The following is a 20854-nucleotide window of genomic DNA, read 5'->3' on the forward strand; positions in this document are numbered from 1 at the left end:
CAAGGAAATGCTCCTGGCTTTGGCATTTCATCTGCACAAATGCACACTAGGAGAGGAAGAGCAAATCAGGTACAAGCTCCCCGTACTTACAGAAGAATGAATGGAAGTAGCTTCCTGTTTAGGCTGGAAATTAGGAGAACATTTGTACCCATCAGAAGGGTGTTGAACTGGAGCAGCTGCCTAGTGACAACAGACAAGTGGAGAAGTGAAACCCCAAATTAAAGGCTTTGAGTGTGGAGTTATTTGGATGTTGGGGTCTTCAGAAGTAGATCTTGAATCCCACGGGCAATGCAGGCGGCTTCCCAGGGGAGCATCTCTGTCCCGTTCCAGGGCCCTGCTGCCCTGGTCCCACAGAGTGATTTGGGGGGTACCTGATGTCCCAGCAGAGTTTTGGGAAATGCCTCAATGTTTGCTGGATTTGAATGGCATTTGGGTCAAACTGAGTTTCTCCTCTGAGGGATGGAGTCTTGAGCTCTCAGAGGTTTTGCTTGAACACTTCTTTAATCTGTCCCCCACCCCAAAACCCCCAGCAGATCCCTGCTCCTCCCTCTCTGTGTCTCCCACAGCTGTGATCCTCAGAGCTTTTCCCTTACACAAAAAAAACCTGGAAATTGGCTGGGTTTTATTCCCTCTTGGAGACAAATTGTCTCCTATTGTGCAGCTCAGGGGAAAGGAACCTCTTCCTCCCTTCAGTTTTCTGCAACAAAATGTTTTGTTCCTCTTTGTGAAGAACTAGGAAGAAACACTTCTTTTTAAGCTGAGGGAGCCCAATTCAATTCCCTTATCATTTTGAGCAAAATGACCAAGTTATTTATGTTGAAAGTCACTCCAAAATTTTGAAGAGACCTTTTTAGAAAATATTTCTCTTGGTGACTGATTACGAGTGGGTATGGGAAGAAACTCTTTGCCTTCAACCACTCAAAGCAGTAATTTCTTCCCAAAGAGTAGATGTAATTTCATTTGCTGGGTGAAAAAAAATAAGTAGTAGTGGACCAAAGGAGCTTCAAGCTGATCTCCATTTGCTGTCAATGACTGAATTAAATGCACAGGGTTCCTATCAGCTCTGCCAGACAAAACATTGCTTTTGGGTTATTGGAGGTTTTGTCGGAAGTCTTTGTAGCATGAACAGTTCATGGACTTATCTCTGCTGGCTTCAGCCATTCCTGCTGTCCATCATATCTTGCTATTATAAGGCAGCTCTTTTCATTATGTTGTCTTTTAATTCCGATATCTGAGCCTTTTTCTACTTCTAGTCCCAGTTTTCAGGAGGACAAACATTTTCTTATCTGTGAGTGTATTCAGTGGTGGCCACACAAGTGAAGGCAAGGAGCTGGCAGGTGATATTTTATGAAACTTTCTCTAATGGGAAAAACTCAGCATTCAATTTCCATCTCCTTAGAAATCTTTATTTCTTTTCTTGTCTCTTGTGCACTTTGTGGCTGGTCTGAGTGTAGTGCTTGGAAATGCAATTCTATGGATCCCAATTCTTTTGAGAGAGAATAATCTTGTACACAAAGCCAAATAAATTGAACTTTTCAATATTAGAGCAGTTTGACATCCAGGCTTGGGGACCTGGCAGTGGTTAGTGCCTGGTCAGCCTCAGAACACAGAGTTCATCTGATTTAGGTGAAATTTCATTCATTGGAGACAAAGTAAAATTGCCTTTTATTTGCTCAGCACTAAAAATCCATCTGAAGCTGATTGCCAAGACTTGCTGCTGAGTGATGGGATTAACCCCTGCAATGGCACCATGAAATGAAAGACTGGGAGAGGAATATGAAACAATGACATTTCCAACCATGTGCAGGCCCTGGTGTTCTGCTCTTGGCTTGGTGCTGTCAAAGGAGCTGCTTTTGATGGTTTTAGAGGCACTAACCTGGGCAGTGAAATGCACCTCAGGCACCAACTGCATCTCTGGTGTCTGCAAGTGCCTTTATCTCCCTTCATGCTCCTCAGAACCAAAATCCTGCAAGGACCAATTGAATCTGAGACTTTGGGAAGGCCCAATAGTGACAGATTTTGGTGAGATTTGAGTCAGGAGATGGAAGCAGCAGCAGAAGGTGCTGTAATCTTCATCCCTACGCTCTCCTGCATGCTGGTGCAGTGTAAAGGAGGGATTCCATAAAGCACCTTCTGTAGCTCCTGAGGGAAAAAAAGTGGCAAGTTCATTAATTTCTTAGAGTTTCAGGCATGTTTGGCTGTGCTGCCCCCCAGGGCTAGGCTCTGCCTTTCTCTGCTCCAGCTGGTGCTTCCAAACTGTCCTCTGTGATTTTTATTTGCAAACCAGCTCTCTGACCAGCTTCCACTTTGCTTTAAAAATTCAGCACCACGTTTGTGGCTGAACAGGTCCCAGAGCTGGGGAGGAGGATTTGAGATGCAATTTGCATGACAGAGTTGTTACAGCGGGGAAATGTCACATCCCTCCTGTGCCTGGAGCTGCTAATCCTGTTCTGAACACTGAAAATCTCTTCAGCTGCTCTCATTATACCTCAATTTGATTACTGCTTTGATTTCACACCTCTTTCATGCATGATTTTCCTCTCTCCTTGGCTGGAATTGTGACGCCTGAGAATTTGTCAAGCCTTGGGACAGTTCCCATCACCTATCCCAGCTCCTAAAGCTGCTTTTAATTATCTTAGCAACCTGAGCATGAGGCAAACTGGCAGGACTTTAGTGAGAAAAAAATAAGGCACAGAGGCCAAAGTGTAAATGCAGAGTCTGGGGACTCTGTTGTGGGGATCTGGGCCCTGCAAACGGATGTTTTTCCTTGTGAATGGCTGATTCCTTCTATATGTCCTCCTGAAATTCTGAGCACCAGGGCTGGTGCTGGTACTGCAGCCACACAAACTCCCCATGGAGCTGTGTGGGACCCAGTGGGAATCATTGATTTGCTGCTTTTGATGAAAAGTTGTGACATGAACCTCAGTGTCAGGGAGGTGACACGTTAATGCTGCTGCTGTCAGACAGTGCCCACACACCGTGTTACGAGACAGCTCTGGAGAAGATGAAGAAAAACCAGGATTAAATCCCATGTACTACTGAGCTCTATCAGAAACGGCTTAGAGCGAAGTCTGTGAAGTGACTGGGGAGAGCTGGATGAAAGGGACAGCTCTGAGTAGTGTGTGGTACATCAGGGATGTCCTACTACTGATCTTTGCACAGAGATGAAAAAGTATCAGTTTGCATGGCCTGAATGTCTGGTTCTGGAAATTCTGCATTGCACAAGATGTGCTGAGCTCATCTGGCTCTGAAATATCATCTCTGCACCTTAGCCAGGAACAGCATCAGAGTTCTGAACAGATTCATCAAAATCAGTCATAAGCCAGAAGCAAAACCTTGGCAATACATATCTGTGGCAGGTGAGGAGACCAAAAGCTTCCATTCTTGTTCTTGCAGAATGAATTCAGCAATAAAAAATCCTCTCTCTTGGCATTAAAATACTTTAGTTTCAGCTCTGCCCCAGACTATCAGTGTCAAGTATTTCACTGGGTGCTTGCGGGTAGGTTCTCCCCCTGGAGCTCTCTGCAGGTTGATGCTAATTCCAGATGTTCCCTCAGGTTCAGATGTTTTGCTGCCTGAGCAGAGTGTGCAGAACAGGGATTACAAGCACTGCCATTTGCTGTGCTAGAAAGTGCAAGGGACACATTTGTGCCAATGGAGGTCACACCTTGAACTAGGAAAATCAATTATTGTTGTGCTCAGCAGAGTCTGGGGAGAGAGGGGGTTTCCAAAGGAAATCTTGGTCCATGTAGGGCTAAGGCTCCATCCAGGCTGGCTCCAGCCCCTCAGGGTGCCCAGGAGCAGGGCTTGCCCACAGCCCAGTGCTCCCTCCTTAGCCCTGGGGCTGCCCAGGGAAGAGCCATGGCTGAGGCTCTGCAGGAGCACACAGGCTCAGCCCTGCTCCAACATGGGATCCATGGGTCAGGGCACGCTGGGCTTTGCTCCTACAGCTCCCAAGTGTGTCCAGAGAAACTGCAAGGAGAGGCTCACCTCTGTCAGGGGAACCCCTCTGTGCACAGGGACCCCCACTCCTGGGGTGGCTGTGCCAGGGACCCCCAGTCCTGGCGACCTGGAGCAAGTGGAAACAACCACTTTGCAAAATGCTGCCTGTGCCTGAAGCAAATGCAAGAAGACCTGGGGTGTGAAAAGTAAAATTTGTTTATTACAGAAGAACAGCAGCAAAAATGCAGAATACATTTACATTGTAAGAATATTTGTAACAACAACAATCGATAGAACATATATACAGAACAACCTATCTAACAAAAAATATATGAAACGTATTTACAGAAGTCAAAAATAGCCCTACAATCTACATTCTAAAGAACAACAACAAAGCGTAGAACATATATTCAAAAGGGTGGCATCTCTCTTCATGATGTCCATCGCACCTGGAAGAAAAGCAAATGCCACAGTCACTCCAGTCAGGCACAGAGGGCTCTTGCATGTGCCCCCAGGCGGGCAGACACTGGCCCAGCAGCAGGACTCTGCTACCAGAACTGAGCCTGGCTGGGTCTGGGACGGAGCTTGTGTGGAGCGAGCAGGCACAGGACAGGCTGTGGATGGCTACCAGAATCCAGTGCAGTGGGTACAATGTCCCTGAGCAGGGAGCACCCAGCCCAGTCCCAGCCTGGCAGCAGGAGACCCACTCTGCCTGTCCTGCTGCTGGCATTGCTCTTCATGCCAAGATCATGGCCTCTTCCTCACCTTTTTAATCAATGTCCATGTCCTCAATGGACTCTTCCATATCCACATCCATCTCTTCTTCCACCGTCACCTCCACCTCCACCTCCATCTCCTCCTCGCCAGTGTCTTCTCCCTCCGTCTCCATGTCCTCCTCTCTATCAATCTCTATATCCACCTCCATCTCCTCTTCTCCATCTGGGACAGCCTGCAGAGGCAGCAAAACCTCAGAGTGGGGTCCCTGTCCCACTCCATCCCCACAGAGCTCCAGCCCACCCGGGCAGGTGGGGAGTGTCCACCTCCATGGAATGGCACCAGACCTTCCTCAGGACAAATGGGAGCATCCTGCAGGGCTGGATGACAAAATCCAGGCACTAAGGACCTTTCAGGACTGAATGGGTTATCAGGGGGCAGGTGAAAAGCAGAGTGGGCAGGAGCAGGGTGAAGAGCATGTGAACACAACGAACAACGGTTGTGTTGTGCCCTTTGCTGGGCACTGGATGTTCCAGCTGGAGCGTGGGCTGTGACATCACAGTTCCCAGGCTCCATCTGAAGTGGACACTGGAGACCATGGAATGATGGAGTCCCTGAATGGTTGGGCTTGGAAGGGAGCCTGAAGAACAACATCTTGTTCCCAGCTGAGCAGTCTTCCCCCAGAGCATGCTGCTCAGAGCCCTGTTGCCAAGGATGGGGCATGCACAGCCTCTGTGCACAGCCTGGGCCAGTGCCCCACCACCCCCAGTGGTAAAGAGCAGCTTCCTTAGATGCAGCTTCCATCAACCTGCTGCAGTTGAAAGCCATCCCCCCTTGTCCTGTCAGCACAGGCCCTGCTGAACACTCTGTCCCCTTCTTTCCTGCAGGACCCTTCCAGTCCTGCACAGCCACAGTGAGGCCGCCCAGTGTCTCCTCTCTCCAGGCTGAGCATCCCCAGCCCCACTTGCCCAGCAGTCAGTCACATCAGGGCCAGTCAAGGCTGCAGGGTAGCAAATAGCATCAGGAACTGAGAGATGCAAGCTTTAGACCCAGGTTTGCCTCTAAATGTTCAAAATTAATAACAGCGGAGAGGAAGATGGTGGGACACTAGTTCTGTTCTAACTGGTGATTTCTTTTTCTTCTTTTCTGTCATGCTGTCCCAGGTTTTTCTGTTTGAAAGGAAGCTTGGCACAATGTCCATTGTCTTCTCCATTTGTGAAACACCAAGCGGAGTCTGGGCAGGCTGATATGCAGAGCAAAGCCTGGAAATATACTGGTGATCCTGAGCCTGGGGGATGTAGCTAAACCCAGCCAAAAGGAATTTCTGGAAAGCTGATCCTGGTTTACATTATCTTGAGTTTGGCTTTGCCAACTTCACCAGTCATTTATGAAAAACCAAAAAAAAACTCAAACCAAATCAGACAAAAACCCAGTCAATTAAACAAACAAACCCATGCAGCAAACCAATCAAACAAATAGATAAAAAACGCCAAATAAAACCAAAGGAAATGAAGAGTTAGTATTAGTTGTGAGGATAGCACAGCAGGAAAATGGCTGCTTGCCACAGGATCACCATCAAAAGCCACATAGAACAGCTGCTCCAAAATATACCCAAGAGGAGAAAAAGAAAAAGTGATCCATGGCAACTTTGGGGGCAGCTCCACATTCAGGTGAAGGATGAGCACGCAGTGGTACAGATCCAGCATTGCCCACCCTCCAGGCTGCTGTTTGCTCCTGATGAAAGCCCCTTGCAGGACTGTGGCCCCTCTCAGTGCAGTGTCAGTCACTCCCAGAGCTCTCAGCTGAGCCACTGGCATTTCCAGAGTGACATCCAGTGGGATACCATTTTCGGTTTGTCTCCTAATGCCACAGGGGTCCTAAACAGTATATGCCATCCCATTGTTGTTCTGTTGATTTTGACTGTGCTTGGTTTTATTTTGTCAGCAGTTCTATTCATTATGAATTGGAATATGATGACGAAACTAAGGAAGTTAGCACCTATAATTAGTGCACATAGCTTAACTGATGCGGCAGCTCATTTAATGCTTGCTAGGAAAGAACTAGAAAGATTTAATGAACAAAATTGGTAAAAAAAGAAATGGGGGATTTGTAATAAGTAGTAATACATTTGTTCATTAATTAAATCAATAGCTAAATAACTATACAATATAAAACAATAGTTAAATAGCAAAAAAAACTTCTTGTGCAGATACATATGGTTGCTGGTTTACTATAGTGCTTTGGGAATTCCATTGTAAAGTTATGCCTTGTGAAAGGAAAGTAATGAGAAGCAGCTGTAATAACAATCCTTAAACTCGCTAGAATTGCTTAGCTTGCAGAAAGTGTATAGTACTAGTAAGAATTGCTTAGCTTGCAGAAAAGTGTATAGTGTTCTGTATAGATATGCCTTATAAGGCATAAGTTCACTCAGCATTCACAAAGAGGAAGACTAAGGGGGACTAAGCCTTCATCCCACGACCACCAGAAGGCAGAAAAAGACCCCCTAGCAACTGAATGAGCAAGCGCAGAAGACAGATCACGTCATCCCTAAACCCGGAGAAGAAGGCAATAAAAGGTGGACTCAGGGGATAGGAATTTTGTGAGCCAAAGCGGAGCGGAGACTCCGGGCCGCCCAGCGCTGTCCTTGCTTATTCTTGCTTGCAAAAATAATAAAGATAATTATTTGATCCTTAAATTCAGTGGACTTGTTTATCCCACTGCCCAGACCCTAAACTGCCCCAAATGTGCCCCAGAAATGTCTCCAGGGACCCCAAAGTAGCCCCTTTTACCCTGTGCGTGAAAATAATAAAAAAATATGTCAAAAGATGTAAAAATAGCACTAAGTAGCATTAAGAAGGAGAAATAAATGGCCAATAGTGGTCAATGATTTAATGAAAGGAATTGTTTTATTTAAAACCAATGACAAATAATTTTTTGATTGCTAAAAATGTATTCAATTTTTCACATAAATATCAAAGGTAATAGAAATATACAGTAATACTAATATAAATTTTAAAACTATAATTATAATTTTATAAATTAATCAATCTTATTTATTTGAAAAATGCATACTTTTTTATGTTTTGGGATGTCAGTCCCAGGTGGGCGATGTCAGACGTGGTGAGGCTGGGGTGAGGAGCAGGTTGTCCAAAATGGGTCAGCCTGCAAGGGGCTTGTTCCTCTCCATGCCCAGATCTTCTAGGGAGACATTCAGCATCAAGATCACCTGGGGAATCGTTCTTTCACCTCTTTTCTGAACTGAAAAATAAAAACCCACACACGTGATTAAAACCAAACATCATGCTGTCGGTGCACTTTGAAATCTCCCTCCTTAACAGAACTCCAGACTGACTCCAAGCAGCTTCACAAGCCCTGGAGGCTTGGAGGAAAATTGAAGGAAGAGAAAGAGCTCCTGAGGGCTTTCTGTATTTTAATCAGCCCCACGGTGGATTTGGGGCTGGGTCCAGGAGACTCAGGCACTGAGAGAAGGATGAAGAAGCTGCTCAAGGAGTCTGCAGCAAAACTCCAAGTGCCTTGGAGCATGGCTGGGCCCCAGGGAGGGCAGGGTGTGCCAAAGGCTCCCCAGGGACTGCTGAGAGCAGATCCTTGAGGCCAGGAGTGCAGGGAGCCCAAGGCTCTGGGCAGGGAACTGCAATGCTGAGCAAGGCCTGGGCTGGCTGGGGGAAGCAGAAAGGCCAAGGCCTGAGCCCAGCCTGGGCCAGCAGGGCCTGTCCCTCACGGGTGGCTCGGGGCTCTCTGTGGGACAGGGGGATGTCAGGGGCAGCAAGGACAAATGCCATCAACCTGCAGCCCCTGCCAGCCTGGCCAGGGAGGCCGAGGGAGAGCCAAAGTGCAGCCCCTGCCAGGAAAGTTCCTGCTGTGGGGCCTCCAGAGGCGCTGCCCGAGCCCAGGGCACAAAGGCCTGGGTGCCTGTGGCCCTGCCAGCCCTGCCCAGCCCTCGGCCATCTGTCCTGCAGGCTGTGCCCCCTGTGCGTGCTGCTCCTGTGCCCTGGCCGGCTGCACTCGCCCCTCTCGCTGTGCCCCAGCATTTCTCACCCAGCGTTTCTGTGCCCTCCCTGGGCTCCCTGAACCCAGCGCTGCCGGCTCCTGGCACACAGAGCCGGCCATGGCCCAGCCTCACGCTGCCACACCTCGAGCACCACAATTCCACCCTGGCAGGGACTTTGCTTTCTCCTCAGCTCCAGCCTGAACCTTCCAAGCTGCACTTTGGGGAGGTTTCCTGCAATTCCCACTCCCAAGGAAAGCTCTGTCTCCTGCTGTTCACGAACAGAGAAGGGCTGGTGGGAGAAGTGCTGGTCAGAGGATGTTTAGGGCACAGTCACAATGAAATTATTGACTTTTTAAATATTCTATAAAAGAAGGAGGGGCATCAATAAATCTTCTACACTGGACTTTTGAGGGCAGACTTTGGCCTGTTGAGGATGCAGATTTGGGGAGTACCAAATCAGGTATTGATTTTTTTAAAAAAACAGCCCTTAAAAACAACTAGTTCCAGGAAGGATGGAAACACTTCAAAAAAGAAATCTTGAAGGGGCAAGAGTAGGCTGCCCCCTTTGTGCAGAAAGATGACCCAGAGGGAGAAATGACTGGCCTGGCTGGTCATGGAGCTTTTCAAGGAAAAGGGGGATTAAAAAGGGATTAAAAAGGGATTAAAAAGGATATTTCTAGGGATTAAAAAGAGGGTGCAGCACCTTTGGACATAGAGGCAGGTAAATCAAGAAATGTTTAAGGATGTTGTTAGGTCATGCAGAAAGAAAATTAGAGAGGTAAAAGCTCAGTTAGGACTTAACTTGGATACTTCTGTGAAGGTTAATTATTATGTTTTTATAGGTACGTTAATGTCAAAAGGAGGGGTAAGGACAACCTGCATTTCTTACTGTGAGGGATATGATTACCAAAGATGAAGAATGGGCTGAGGTACTTCACCCCTTCTTTGCCTCAGTTTTCAACAATAAGACAGGCCATCCTCAGGACAAGTGTTCTCCTGAGCTGGTAGATGGGCACAGGGAGCAGAACAGCCCCCTGGAATCCAGGAGGAAGCAGCTGGAGACCTGCTGAGCCACTCAGGTGCTCACAGGTGTCTCTGGGATCAGATGGGATCCATCCTAGGGGCTTAAGGGAGCTGGTGGATGAGCTCCCCAAGCTGCTCTCCATCATTTACCATCAGTCCTGGATCAGCAGGGAGGTCCCAGAGGAGTGGAGGTGCCAGTGTGAGCCCATCCCCAAGAAGGGCGGGATGGAGAATCTGGGGAACTCCAGGCCTGTCAGCCTGACCTGGGTGCCTGGCAAGGTTATGGAGCAGATCACCTTGAGAGCCATCACAGGGCACCCACAGGATGGCTGAGGGATCAGAGCCAGCTAGCGTGGATTTCAGTATCTGCATTGATGATGTGGATGAGGGGATTGAGTCCAACATCAGCAAATTTGCAGATGACACCAAGCTGGGTGTGAGTGTGGATCTGCTGGAGGGTAGGAGGGCTCTGCAGAGGGACCTGGACAGGCTGGATCCAGGAAACAAATTCAACAAGGTGTGGTTTAAGAAGTCCAAGTGCCGGGTCGTGCAGTTTGGCCACAACAACCCCTGCAGTGCTACAGGCTGGGGACGGAGTGGCTGGACAGCAGCCAGGCACAAAGGGACCTGCAGGGACAGATGGACAGCAGGCTGGACATGAGGCAGCAGTGTGGCCAGGTGGCCAAGAAGGCCAATGGCTCCTGGGCTGGTCAGGAATGTTGTGGCCAGCAGGAGCAGGGCAGTGATTCTTCCCCTGTGCTCAGCACTGGTTGGGCAGTACCTTGAGTGCTGTGTCCAGTTCTGGGCCCCCCAATTTAGGAAGGACATGGAGGGGCTGGAGCGTGTCCAGAGAAGGGCAACAAGCCTGGTGAGGGGTCTGGAACACAAGTCCTGTGAGGACCAGCTGAGGGAGCTGGGGTCATTTTTCCTGGAGAGGAGGCTCAGGGAGACAAGGTGGTGTCAGGGCACAGGTTGGACTTGATGACCTCCAAGGTCTTTTCCAGCCTTGTTGATTCTGGGATTCTCTGAAACCACCCTTGGGGCAGTTGCAGATTGAGCCCTGGGCCTCCTCTTCAGAAGCTGCAGCAGCCCAGGCGCCTCAGCTTCTCCTCCCAGCCCCAAAGCCCATCCTGTCAGTCCTGCAGAGCCTCTGCAGCTCCTCCTCATTGCCCAGAACAGGGAGCCCCACAGGCAGACACAGCAGCCCAGATGTGCCCCCCTGGCCTGGGGTGCCTCTGGCAAGGGAGCAGCACCAGGCACTGCAGGAGCCTGCAGACAATTCCTGCAGCACTTGGAGGATGATCCTGCTGCCCAAGGGACGTTCCCATGGTGCCAAGTCAGGAACTGGAATGGGGAGTGGGGCCAGAGAGGAAAGGGCAAACAGGGATGGACTGTTTGCAGGGCAGGGAACAGCAGTGGACAATAGGAAGAAATCTAGACCAAGGAAGAGTAAAGAACGCAAAGGTGAAGCCAAGGAAATGCTGAGGGCAGTTTGGGGGTGACTGCCAGGCAGCCCTGGCTCTGTGGAACAGCATCTGCAGTGGCACAGGAAATTCCCAGCTGATGGGAACAAACTTTCTGGCTGACTGCAGAGGCCAGGACAAAGCTGAGTGGTTTCCCTGGTGTCCCCCAGCCCTTGCTGGCCCCAGGGGCTGATGGCATTTGTGCTCCCTCAGGTTCATGTCCCCACAGCAGCAGCATGGAGGTGCTCCCGCCTGCTGTGTGCAATGCAAACAGGGGCTCCTGAGCCAGTGCTGCCGTGGCTGTGCCTGCAAGGATGCGGCACCTGTGTGAGCTGGGGGAGAGGCCAGGGCTGCAGAGGGGGGATGTTGTTGGCAGCTCCATCAGGACGCTCTGGGACGCTGCCCTGGGCTGTGCAGCGCACTGGGGATGGATCAGCCCCTGCTCTGCTGCTCCTTCCCATCTCCCCCAGGGCCCTTGCAGAGCCCCAGCCATGCTGTTTGCCCCCAGCCTGCCCACGGCCAGCCGGGGGCTGCTCAGCCTGGGGCTCTTCTGTGCTGAGCACTGGCCTGGCTGTGTTCTTGAGAGAGCCTGGGCAAGGAGCCTGGAGCCCCCAGGGCCTGGCCTGAGGCGTCAGCGCTGCCCCAGCAGTGCCCATGGCCTGTCCCTGCTGCAGCCCCGGCACTGCCACCCCCAGGACTGTGCCCGGCCCCGAGAGCACTCAGGCCCTGCAGCAACACCAGGGCCACCAGGGCAGCGGGGCAGGGCCACGGCAGCAGCACTGCCAACACCAAGTGCTGCTGCTGCTGCTGGGCACAGCTGCTGGGCCAGCACTGATCTGCCCCAGCTCTGCACACAGACATTGCTGCTGCAGCTCCAGAGAAGGCAACAAAAGGGCATCTCTGGAGAAAACTCTGCTGGGAGATCCTTTAGTTCCTTTAAAGCCACTGAGCAAACACCCCCTCAGTGACACAGTCTGCGGCCACGGTGAATGTGTAGAGAAACAAAATGAGAAATGGAACAAACAATGACCCTACTTTGTAGACAATATGAAAAAACTAAAACAAAGGGAAAAAAAAATGAAACACAACCAAACCAACAAGAAGTATCAAAGACAACCTTTATTACAAAAGATTTGCCAAAATTGATGAGCAGTTTAATGTTTCTGAAAGCATCCAGTCATCAGTCTCCACACTGCAGCCTTGAGCTCCTGGTTCCTCAGGCTGTAGATGAGGGGGTTCAGGGCTGGAGTCACAACTGAGTACAGAACTGACAGGGCCAGATCCAGGGACGGAGAGGACACGGAGGGGGGTTTCAGGTAGGCAAACATGACTGTGCTGATGAAGAGGGAGACCATGGCCAGGTGAGGGAGGCAGGTGGAAAAGGCTTTGTGCTGTCCCTGCTCAGAGGGGATCCTCAGCACATCCCTGAAGATCTGCACATAGGAGAAAACAATGAACACAAAACAGCCAAATAATAAGGAGGCACTGAACACAATGAGCCCTAGTTCCCTGAAGTAGGAGTTTGAGCAGGAGAGTTTGAGAATCTAGGGGATTTCACAGAAGAACTGGCCCAGGGCATTGCCATGGCACAGGGGCAGGGAAAATGTATTGGCTGTGTGCAGCAATGAATAGAGAAAGGCACTGGCCCAGGCAGCTGCTGCCATGTGGGCACAAGCTCTGCTGCCCAGGAGGGTCCCGTAGTGCAGGGGTTTGTAGATGGACACGTAACGGTCGTAGCACATGATGGTCAGGAGGAAATACTCTGCTGAGATGAAGAACACAAAAAACCAAAACCTGTGCAGCACATCCTGTGTAGGAGATGGTGGTGGTGTCCCAGAGGGAATTGTGCATGGCTTTGGGGACAGTGGTGCAGATGGAGCCCAGGTCGCTGAGGGCCAGGTTGAGCAGGAAGAAGAACATGGGCGTGTGCAGGTGGTGGCCGCAGGCTACGGCGCTGATGATGAGGCCGTTGCCCAGGAGGGCAGCCAGGGAGATGCCCAGCAAGAGGCAGAAGTGCAGGAGCTGCAGCTGCCGCGTGTCTGCCAATGCCAGCAGGAGGAAATGCCTGATGGAGCTGCTGTTGGACATTTCTTCACTCTGGGTATTATGAGCTATTCAAAGACAACAATTATAATCTGGACAAAGTACCTTGAGTCAATCCTCTGCTAATTTCTTACACAATCACTCAAAATTGCTTCTCTTTCTTTGGGGAAATTTCATTTACTTTTTTTTTTTAATTTAGGTTTGGCTGCTAAGTAACTACGTGTTTTCTGGAAGGGGCTGATGTCTTGTTCTTAGCACTGCTCTCAGCCTGAACACTGGGGAGCCCAGAGGGAAAACAGGGCTCCCTGTGCCCCAGAGCAGTCAAACCTGCTGGTCCCACACAGGTGTCCTTTGTTCATTTCACCAGCCTCTAGTACAGGATGGACAAATTTCAAAGTGTACTTAAAAATAATGTGGCCGTTTTGAACACTCCAGTTTCAAAATCAATCTCTCCAAACCCTTCTCTCTTTCCCTGTGCAGCTGGACAGGGAGGGATGCCAAAGGTTGGTCTGTCTGTCTGCTGCCTGCAGTTGTGCCTATTTGGAGCTGTTTCTCTTTACCTGAGCCTTGTCCCTGCCAGTGCTGCCAGAGCCCAGCCCAGCCCTGGGAACTCAGCTCTGCCCTGCAGACCCCTCCCAGCACAGGGCACTGCCCAGGGGCATCTCCCTGGCAGCAGGGCCCTAAGGACAGGGCAGACAAACAGAGATGCTGCAAGCCAAGGTGCTGCTGCTGCTGTCTGTAGGGAGAGGAGGCTGAGGAGGCAATTTCTGAGGGAGATCTGAGGCACATCTGCTCATGCCCAGGCTGACAGTGCAGGAGTCTCAGTGACACAGCCAAAGCTGACAGCCCCTTCCCTTTAGGAGAAAGCTGAGAGCAGCCCTGGCCATGCAGCACCATCTCCACAGCAGGAGGAATCTGTCCTGATGGGGGTTGCTCCTGCCACCTCCAACTTCTCCCCTGCAGTGTCCATGGGGAGCTGCCAGGCAGGTTGAGAGCTGCCCCTGGCAGGTGGCACATCCCCTGGGCTGGCCAAGAGCCCTGAGGGCTGCAGGACCTGCTCTGCAGGACAGCCCTGGCAGCCCTGGCTGCAGCCCCAGCTTCACCCCCTGCAGCCGTCCCTGGCAGCAGGAGCCGTCCTGCCCTGTCCCTCTGAGGGTGCCCAGGGCAGCCCTGCTCTGCAGCACATCCTCCTCCTCCTCCTGCTCCCCTGCCACAGAGAAATTGGGAGAGTCCTCCTGGCACATCCCCCAGGCTGTGGGGTGTGCTGGCTTCAGGAGATCCCTCCAGGAGCACAGGGGACATTGCCCTGCATCCACTGACTCACCATGTGGAGGGCTGTGAAGATCTTTCCCCAAGTGAAGTTTCAGCTCAATGACTTCCTCAGCCTGTCTCTGCCAGGCTCCTGTCCCCTCAGTGCCTGCAGGCAGAGCCCTCAGCCCTGCTGGGCTGGGAGAGGAGCTGGTCCTGGGAAGAGCTGTTCCTTTAAAGCTCAGCAGCACAGACACAGAACAAAGACTTTAATGACCCTCTTGGGACTTGGGTGTTGTTTACATCAGACTCAGTCCCTGAGAGAGCCTTCAAAAGACTTCTCCAGAACTCAAAGTTAAATTGAAACTCCAAAGTTTCTTGAAGTTTTAATGGGTCCCACTGAGGGACACGACTCTGAAAGTGTCCCCAGGTTCCAGGTAGAGCAGAACACTGGAGGCAGTGATGACAGGTGGGGACAAGCAAGGGAAAGGTGTCTCTGGTGCTGAGCAAACCTGGATGTGTTTCAGGAATGCAAAGGGCCAAGGCCTGAGCCCCGGCCCCTGGCCATGCAGATCCTGTCCCTCCCTCCTTGCTCAGGGCTCTTCCCGGGATGGGCTCTGGCATGTGGGGATGTGCAATGCCAAGGGCAGCACCATGGGGCGGCCCCCTGCCAGGCTGCTGAGCAGGGACAAGCAGCTACCCTGTGATGTCACACAGCCCCTTGGATGTCACACAGCCACCTGTGATCTCATACAGCATCTTGTGACGTCACAGAGCACCCTATGATTTAACACAGCCACCTGTGATGTCACAGCCCACTCTGGGATGTCATACAGCACCCTTGTTTTGTCACAGAGCCAATTCTGGGATGTCACCCTGGAATGTCATGCAGCTGCATTGTGATGTCCCAGAAGACTCTGTGATGTCAGAAAGTTGCTTTGTGATGTCACAGTCTGTTCTGTGATGTCACAGTCTTCTCTATGATGTTACACAGCCACCTAGTGATGTCACAACCCACTCGCTGATGTCACAGAGCCACCAGCTGTTACGTCCGGATCTGCTCTATCGCCTCATACCCTACTCCATGATGTCACAGACAGCTCTGTGATGTCACAACACCCTCAGTGATGTCACAAAACCCTCTCTGTTATGTCATGCTGCCACTCTGTAATGTCACAGCACACACTTTGACCTCAGTCTCCTCTATGATGTCATACAGCCATACCATGATGTCACAGCCTGCTTTGTGTTGTCACACAGTCTCCTCTATGATGCTGCAGCTGCTCAGTGACCTCACACAACAAACTCTGTGATGTCATAACCCAACCTGTGACCTCACACAGCCCACTCTGTGCTGTCACACAGCCCCTTGCTGACATCACAGCTGCTCTGTGCCTCTAGGACACAGCCACAGAGGTGCCGCTGTGACACAGCCCCCTCTGGGACATCCCCCAGCCCCTGCCAGTGCTGAGCCCCTGTCAGCTCTGGCTGTGCCCTGCTGGTGTCCCTGAGCTGCCCTGGCAGTGCCCCAGCCCTGCTGGGCTGTGCACAGGAGCTGCTCCTGGCCAGAGCTGTCTCTCTGCAGCGCTGCCCTTGCCAGGAGCTGCCTCTGGGCCAGGAGCCCGGCCCAGCTCAGCAGCACAGACACAGCACCAGGACTTTAATCACACTCTGGGGCTTTGGTGCTCTTTGCATCAGACTCAGTCCCTTGGAGTGTGCTCAAAAAGCTTCTCAAGAACTCCAAGTTAAGCTGAAACATAGAGATTTCTTGTAGTTTAAATGGGGTCTACTGAGGGACATAACTCATGTGAAAGTGTCCCCAGGTTCCAGTTAGAGCAGAACAATGGAGGCAGTGATGACAGCTTCAGACAAGGAAGGGAAACGTGCCTCTGGTGCTGAGTAAACCTGGATGTGTTTCAGGAATGCAAAGGGCCAAGGCCTGAGCCCCAGCCCCTGGCAAGGCAGATCCTGTCCCTCCCTCCTTGCTCAGGGCTCTTCCCGGGATGGGCTCTGGCATGTGGGGATGTGCAATGCCAAGGACAGCACAATGGGGCGGCCCCTGCAAGGCTGCTGAGCAGGGACAAGGAGGCAATGAGGCCCCAGGCCTGCAAGGGTCACTTGTCTCCTGCTCCTGGCTCAGGCCCAGGGCCAGCAGCCATGGCCAAAGTGCTGCCCAAGTTGGCTCTGTCAGGGCCTTGCAGCTGCTGCCCATCCCTGTGCCCTCTGCAGCCCAGGCTGTCCTACGGTGTCCCTGCCCTGCGCCTCTGTCCCTGCAGGCTGTCGTCATCCCCCGGCTGCCCCACCTGGCTGGCCCCTTCCTTTGCTGACAGCTCTGCCTCCTGCCTGCCTCTGCCCGCCCACACAAAGCCTTGGGCTGCTCCAGGCTCCTTCTGAGGGATGTGTTGCACCACAGCCCTGCCCTGGGAGGAATATTCCTTTCTCCTAGTGTCCACTTCGGGCCTCCTCAGCTGTCCTTGCTGCCATTATCTTTCTCAGGATCATTTAAATATGAAGCTCCAGCCTCTCTGAAACCACCCTTCAATCCCTCCCAGGCTACTCCTGTTCTGTCCTCAGTCTCCACACCACTGAGCCCAGAGCCATCAGCCTCTCCCTGCTGGTTATGTGATGAGGCCTCCAAACCTCATCTTGGGAGATGTTTGGGTCCTCTCCAAGATGTGTGAAAATGGAAAAATAGTGGTCAAAGTTACGTTCTCCCAAATCTTGCAGTGACAGAACAAGGCTCAATATCTCTAAACCGAATGAGGGTGGATTTACATTTGTTAGAAAGAGGAAATATTTTACAGTTATGAGAGAGGCAGGAAACTGCAACTGCTTTTCCAGATAAGTGAATGCCCCATCCCAGGAATTGCCCATGAGCAGGAGCTTTGTGCAACCTGAGCCAGTGAAACCCTCTTATCCCCAAGAACAGAATTGCTGTTGTGTGGGTTCTCTGATGTGCTGGGTGCCCTCACAATGCTTCTGGCCAGAATGTCTGCTGAGGGCAGCCAGGCTGCTGCAGGGGCAGTGACCTCACAGCCATCACCATGGCAGCCCTGTGCCCTGGGCCTGCCTCTCCCCTTTCCTCTGCCCCTGCCTTGTCTCTGCTGGCATGAAGAGTTTTGTCATTCATATCTTGTGCCCAAGGCGCTGGGGCCAATGGCTTCCCAGGCAGGCTCCTGGAGCAGAAGTGGCTTTTCAGAGCCCAGGCAGAAATGAGCCCTGAGGCAGCAGCTCTGCAGTGCTGGCCACCAGGCCAGGCTGCCAAGGGAGGCTTCTGGCCATGGCCTGCAAGCAGCTGCTGCTGCCAAGGTGCCTTTGGTGCCTCAGGCTCTGCCTGGCACAGCTCCCAGCACGGCACTCTGCCCTTGTGCCCGAGCCCTTCCCTGTGCTGGGGCTAGCCTGGGGCTTTTCCTGCAGCGGGACCTGCCCTGCTCCTGGCACAGGAAAGGCAGTTCCTGCTGGAGCAGGAGGCTCTGCCTGCAGTGGGCTCCAACAACTCCTGCAAGGCCCTGTTTATTTCAAAATGTTGCCTAGAGCAGAATATTCTAATAATTGTTATAGGTCCTGTAATGTGGAGTAAATAACTGTAGTTAAGTTCTTTCTTCTAATTATGATCAGAAGCAATCCGAGCTGTATTAATAGAAATTTATCTGGTATTCCATCATTAATCCTGTGGGACAAATTGCATTAAGGTTCAATTCTACCTGTCCAATCTTTTACACCTTTGAAAATGTCTGGGCCTGGGATGGGATCCAACCACTCCCAGTCTCCTGTATTAAAAGGAGTTTTAGAAGTGTAGGGGTCCTGCAGGGGTTTTGAGGATCCATGGTGGCTCTTGGGTGTCATTTCTCCACATCATGTCTCAACAGGAGTTTCTCCAATAAAGAAATAAAGCTTGTGCCTGAACCTCGCACTGTGCCCATGACAGGAAACCCTGGGAGTGTCTGGGACATCCCGGCTCTTTGGCAGCCTGGGGACTCCTGGGATGTCACCGTGGAGCCCTCGTGAGTGCCTGTGACAGATCGGTGCCTTTGCAGCCCAAGGTGCCCTGGGATGTCACCATGGAATGGCTGTGACTGCCTCTGAGCACAGGGCTCTTTACCATCCCCAGAAACCCCTGGGAGGTGTCCATGGAGCCCCTGTCTCTGCCTGTGACATTCTAGCTCTTGAACATCCTGGAGACTCTTGGAATGTCCCCATGTAACTCCTCTGAGGGCGTGTGAAAAATCTGATCCTTAACAGGCAACCATCACCAGCCCCATTTCTATGGTCAGTTTCCATGGCATCCATCACCAGGCCCCTGTTCCCCCAGTTCCACAGAATTGGCTGAGCTGGGAGGGACCCATCAGGATCCTGGAGTCCAACTGCTGGCCCTGCACAGGACACCCCAAAAATGCCAGCCAGAGCCTGGCAGCGCTGTCCAAATGCTGCTGGAGCTCAGAGAGCCCTGGAGCTGGGAGCCTTCCCTGGGGAGCCTGGGCAGTGCCCCAGCAGCCTCTGGGGAAAAACCTTTTCCTGAGATCCAACCTGAGCCTGCCCCGACTCAGCTGCAGCCGTTCCCTAGTCCTGTCCCTGGGCACCAGAGGGAAGAGGTTCCCACAGCCCCAGCCAGGGACCCGCTCTCAAGGCTGTTGCCATGGGCACCAGGGCTGGGACCAGCTGGGATGCTCTGTTTCCACAGGCTGGCCTTTAGGAATGGGATTCCCCAATTTCCTGATCCAACTAAAACTGCACTGCCATGCGCTGACATCCCACCTCCCATGGAAATAACAAAAGGCAAAGATCCTGGGCTGGGATAAGAACAATTTATTGGGAACAGCAATGAGATATGAAACAAACAGAAACAAAAACAATATTGATCACAGAAGGGATATGCAAAAGGGAAAACTACAATGCAACTAACTGTCTCTTCCCGGCCACAATTTCCTCCTGCCTGGAAAGGACACTCTTCTCCTCAGGGAAAGAGTCCTTTTCCTGCCCCTGGCAATGACTAGAGGTGAGAGTGAAGGTAATGACATGGCCCTGGCCATACCCTCATGGTCTTTGATCCCACACCATGTCATTGGCAGGGGCAGGAGGAGGGACAGGTGTCTCCCCAGCATGGATCACAGGGAACACATATCTCCAGGGCTCTTTCCAATATGGGTCCTCCAATGGGGGATGAAGCTGGAGCAGGGCACAAAGCTCTCCCTGCAGTTGGGGCACTGGCAGGACAGCCCTTACCAGTGACTCCTGGCTGGTCAAGTCAGAGCTCTGGGTGAAGCTCTTCCCACATGTGGGGTACCCGTAGGGCGTCTCCCCAGTGTGGATGCGTCGGTGCCTGATGAGGTGGGAGTTTTGCTTGAAGCCCTTCCCGCAGTCAGGGCAGCGGAAGGGCCTCTCATCTGTGTGAATCCTTTGATGCCTGAGGAGATTGGAGCGGGCCTGAAACCTCTTCCCACACGTGGGGCACTCGTAGGGCCTCTCCCCGGTGTGCATGAGCCGGTGCCTGACGAGGTTGGAGTTGCACTTGAAGCCCTTCCCACAATCAGGGCAGCAGAAGGGCCTCTTCTCTGAGTGAATCCGCTGGTGCAGGAGGAGAGCTGAGCTGATCCGAAACCTCTTCTGACACTCAGGACAATCGTAGGGCCTCTCCCCACTGTGGATGCGTTGGTGGGTCACAAGGGTGGATCTGTAGCTGAACCCCTTCCCACACTCCCCACATTTGTATGGCCATTCCCCAGTGTGGATCATCTGGTGGCAGATCAGGGTGGTCTTCTGCCTGAACCTCTTCCCACACTCCAAGCACTTGTGGGGCTTGTCCCCATCATGAGGCTGCTCATGGACCACCAGCTCCGAGCTCTGGCTGAAGCTCTGTCCACCTACCTGGCTCAGGGTGGGTCTTTCCTTTTCAGAGTACCCTGGGCTGAGTTTGGAGCCCCTCCTCCTGTGGGATCTCTGCGGCTTTTCTTCCCTGTTGTATTCCTGTGCTGTGGAGCCACTCAAATTGCTCAACATCATCGCCTCTGCTACGATGTCGTGCCATGGGGCTTTGTCCTCGCTGGTCTCCATCCTCAGATCCTTGTCGGGGGGGGGGGGGGGGGGAGGACAGAAAGAGGATGGGATTTGCCTCTGTGCCAGAGGGAAGGGAAAGGAAATTCCCCCAGTTCATCTGTGGCAGGACAGCATTGGAGCACCCCCATGCTGCTGCTCTGGGGACATGAACCTGAGGGAGCACAAATGCCATCAGCCCCTGGGGCCAGCAAGGGCTGGGGGACACCAGGGAAACCACTCAGCTTTGTCCTGGCCTCTGCAGTCAGCCAGAAAGTTTGTTCCCACCAGCTGGGAGTTTCCTGTCCCACTGCAGACGCTGTTGTTCAGAGCCAGGGCTGACTGGCAGCCACCATAAAACTGCCCCGAGAATTTCCTTTGC

The 20854-nt window shown here is 52.1% G+C and overlaps 1 protein-coding gene across 1 annotated transcript in view; it reads right to left on the reverse strand.

Moving 5' to 3' along the window:
• LOC135306026 (zinc finger protein 345-like) overlaps window positions 1-20175 on the reverse strand; it is a gene marked incomplete at its 3' end in the record, with an annotated part of 155699 nt that extends 135524 nt beyond the window's left edge. The window contains exon 1 of the mRNA XM_064429591.1: window positions 19716-20175. Within this exon, the coding sequence (XP_064285661.1) occupies window positions 19716-20175 (460 nt within the window). The remainder of the gene's footprint in view (window positions 1-19715) is intronic.
• Window positions 20176-20854: the final 679 nt, after the last annotated feature.

The sequence above is a fragment of the Passer domesticus genome, chromosome 8 (assembly GCF_036417665.1).
Source record: "Passer domesticus isolate bPasDom1 chromosome 8, bPasDom1.hap1, whole genome shotgun sequence".
In the NCBI taxonomy this organism is placed as follows: Eukaryota; Metazoa; Chordata; class Aves; order Passeriformes; family Passeridae; genus Passer; species Passer domesticus.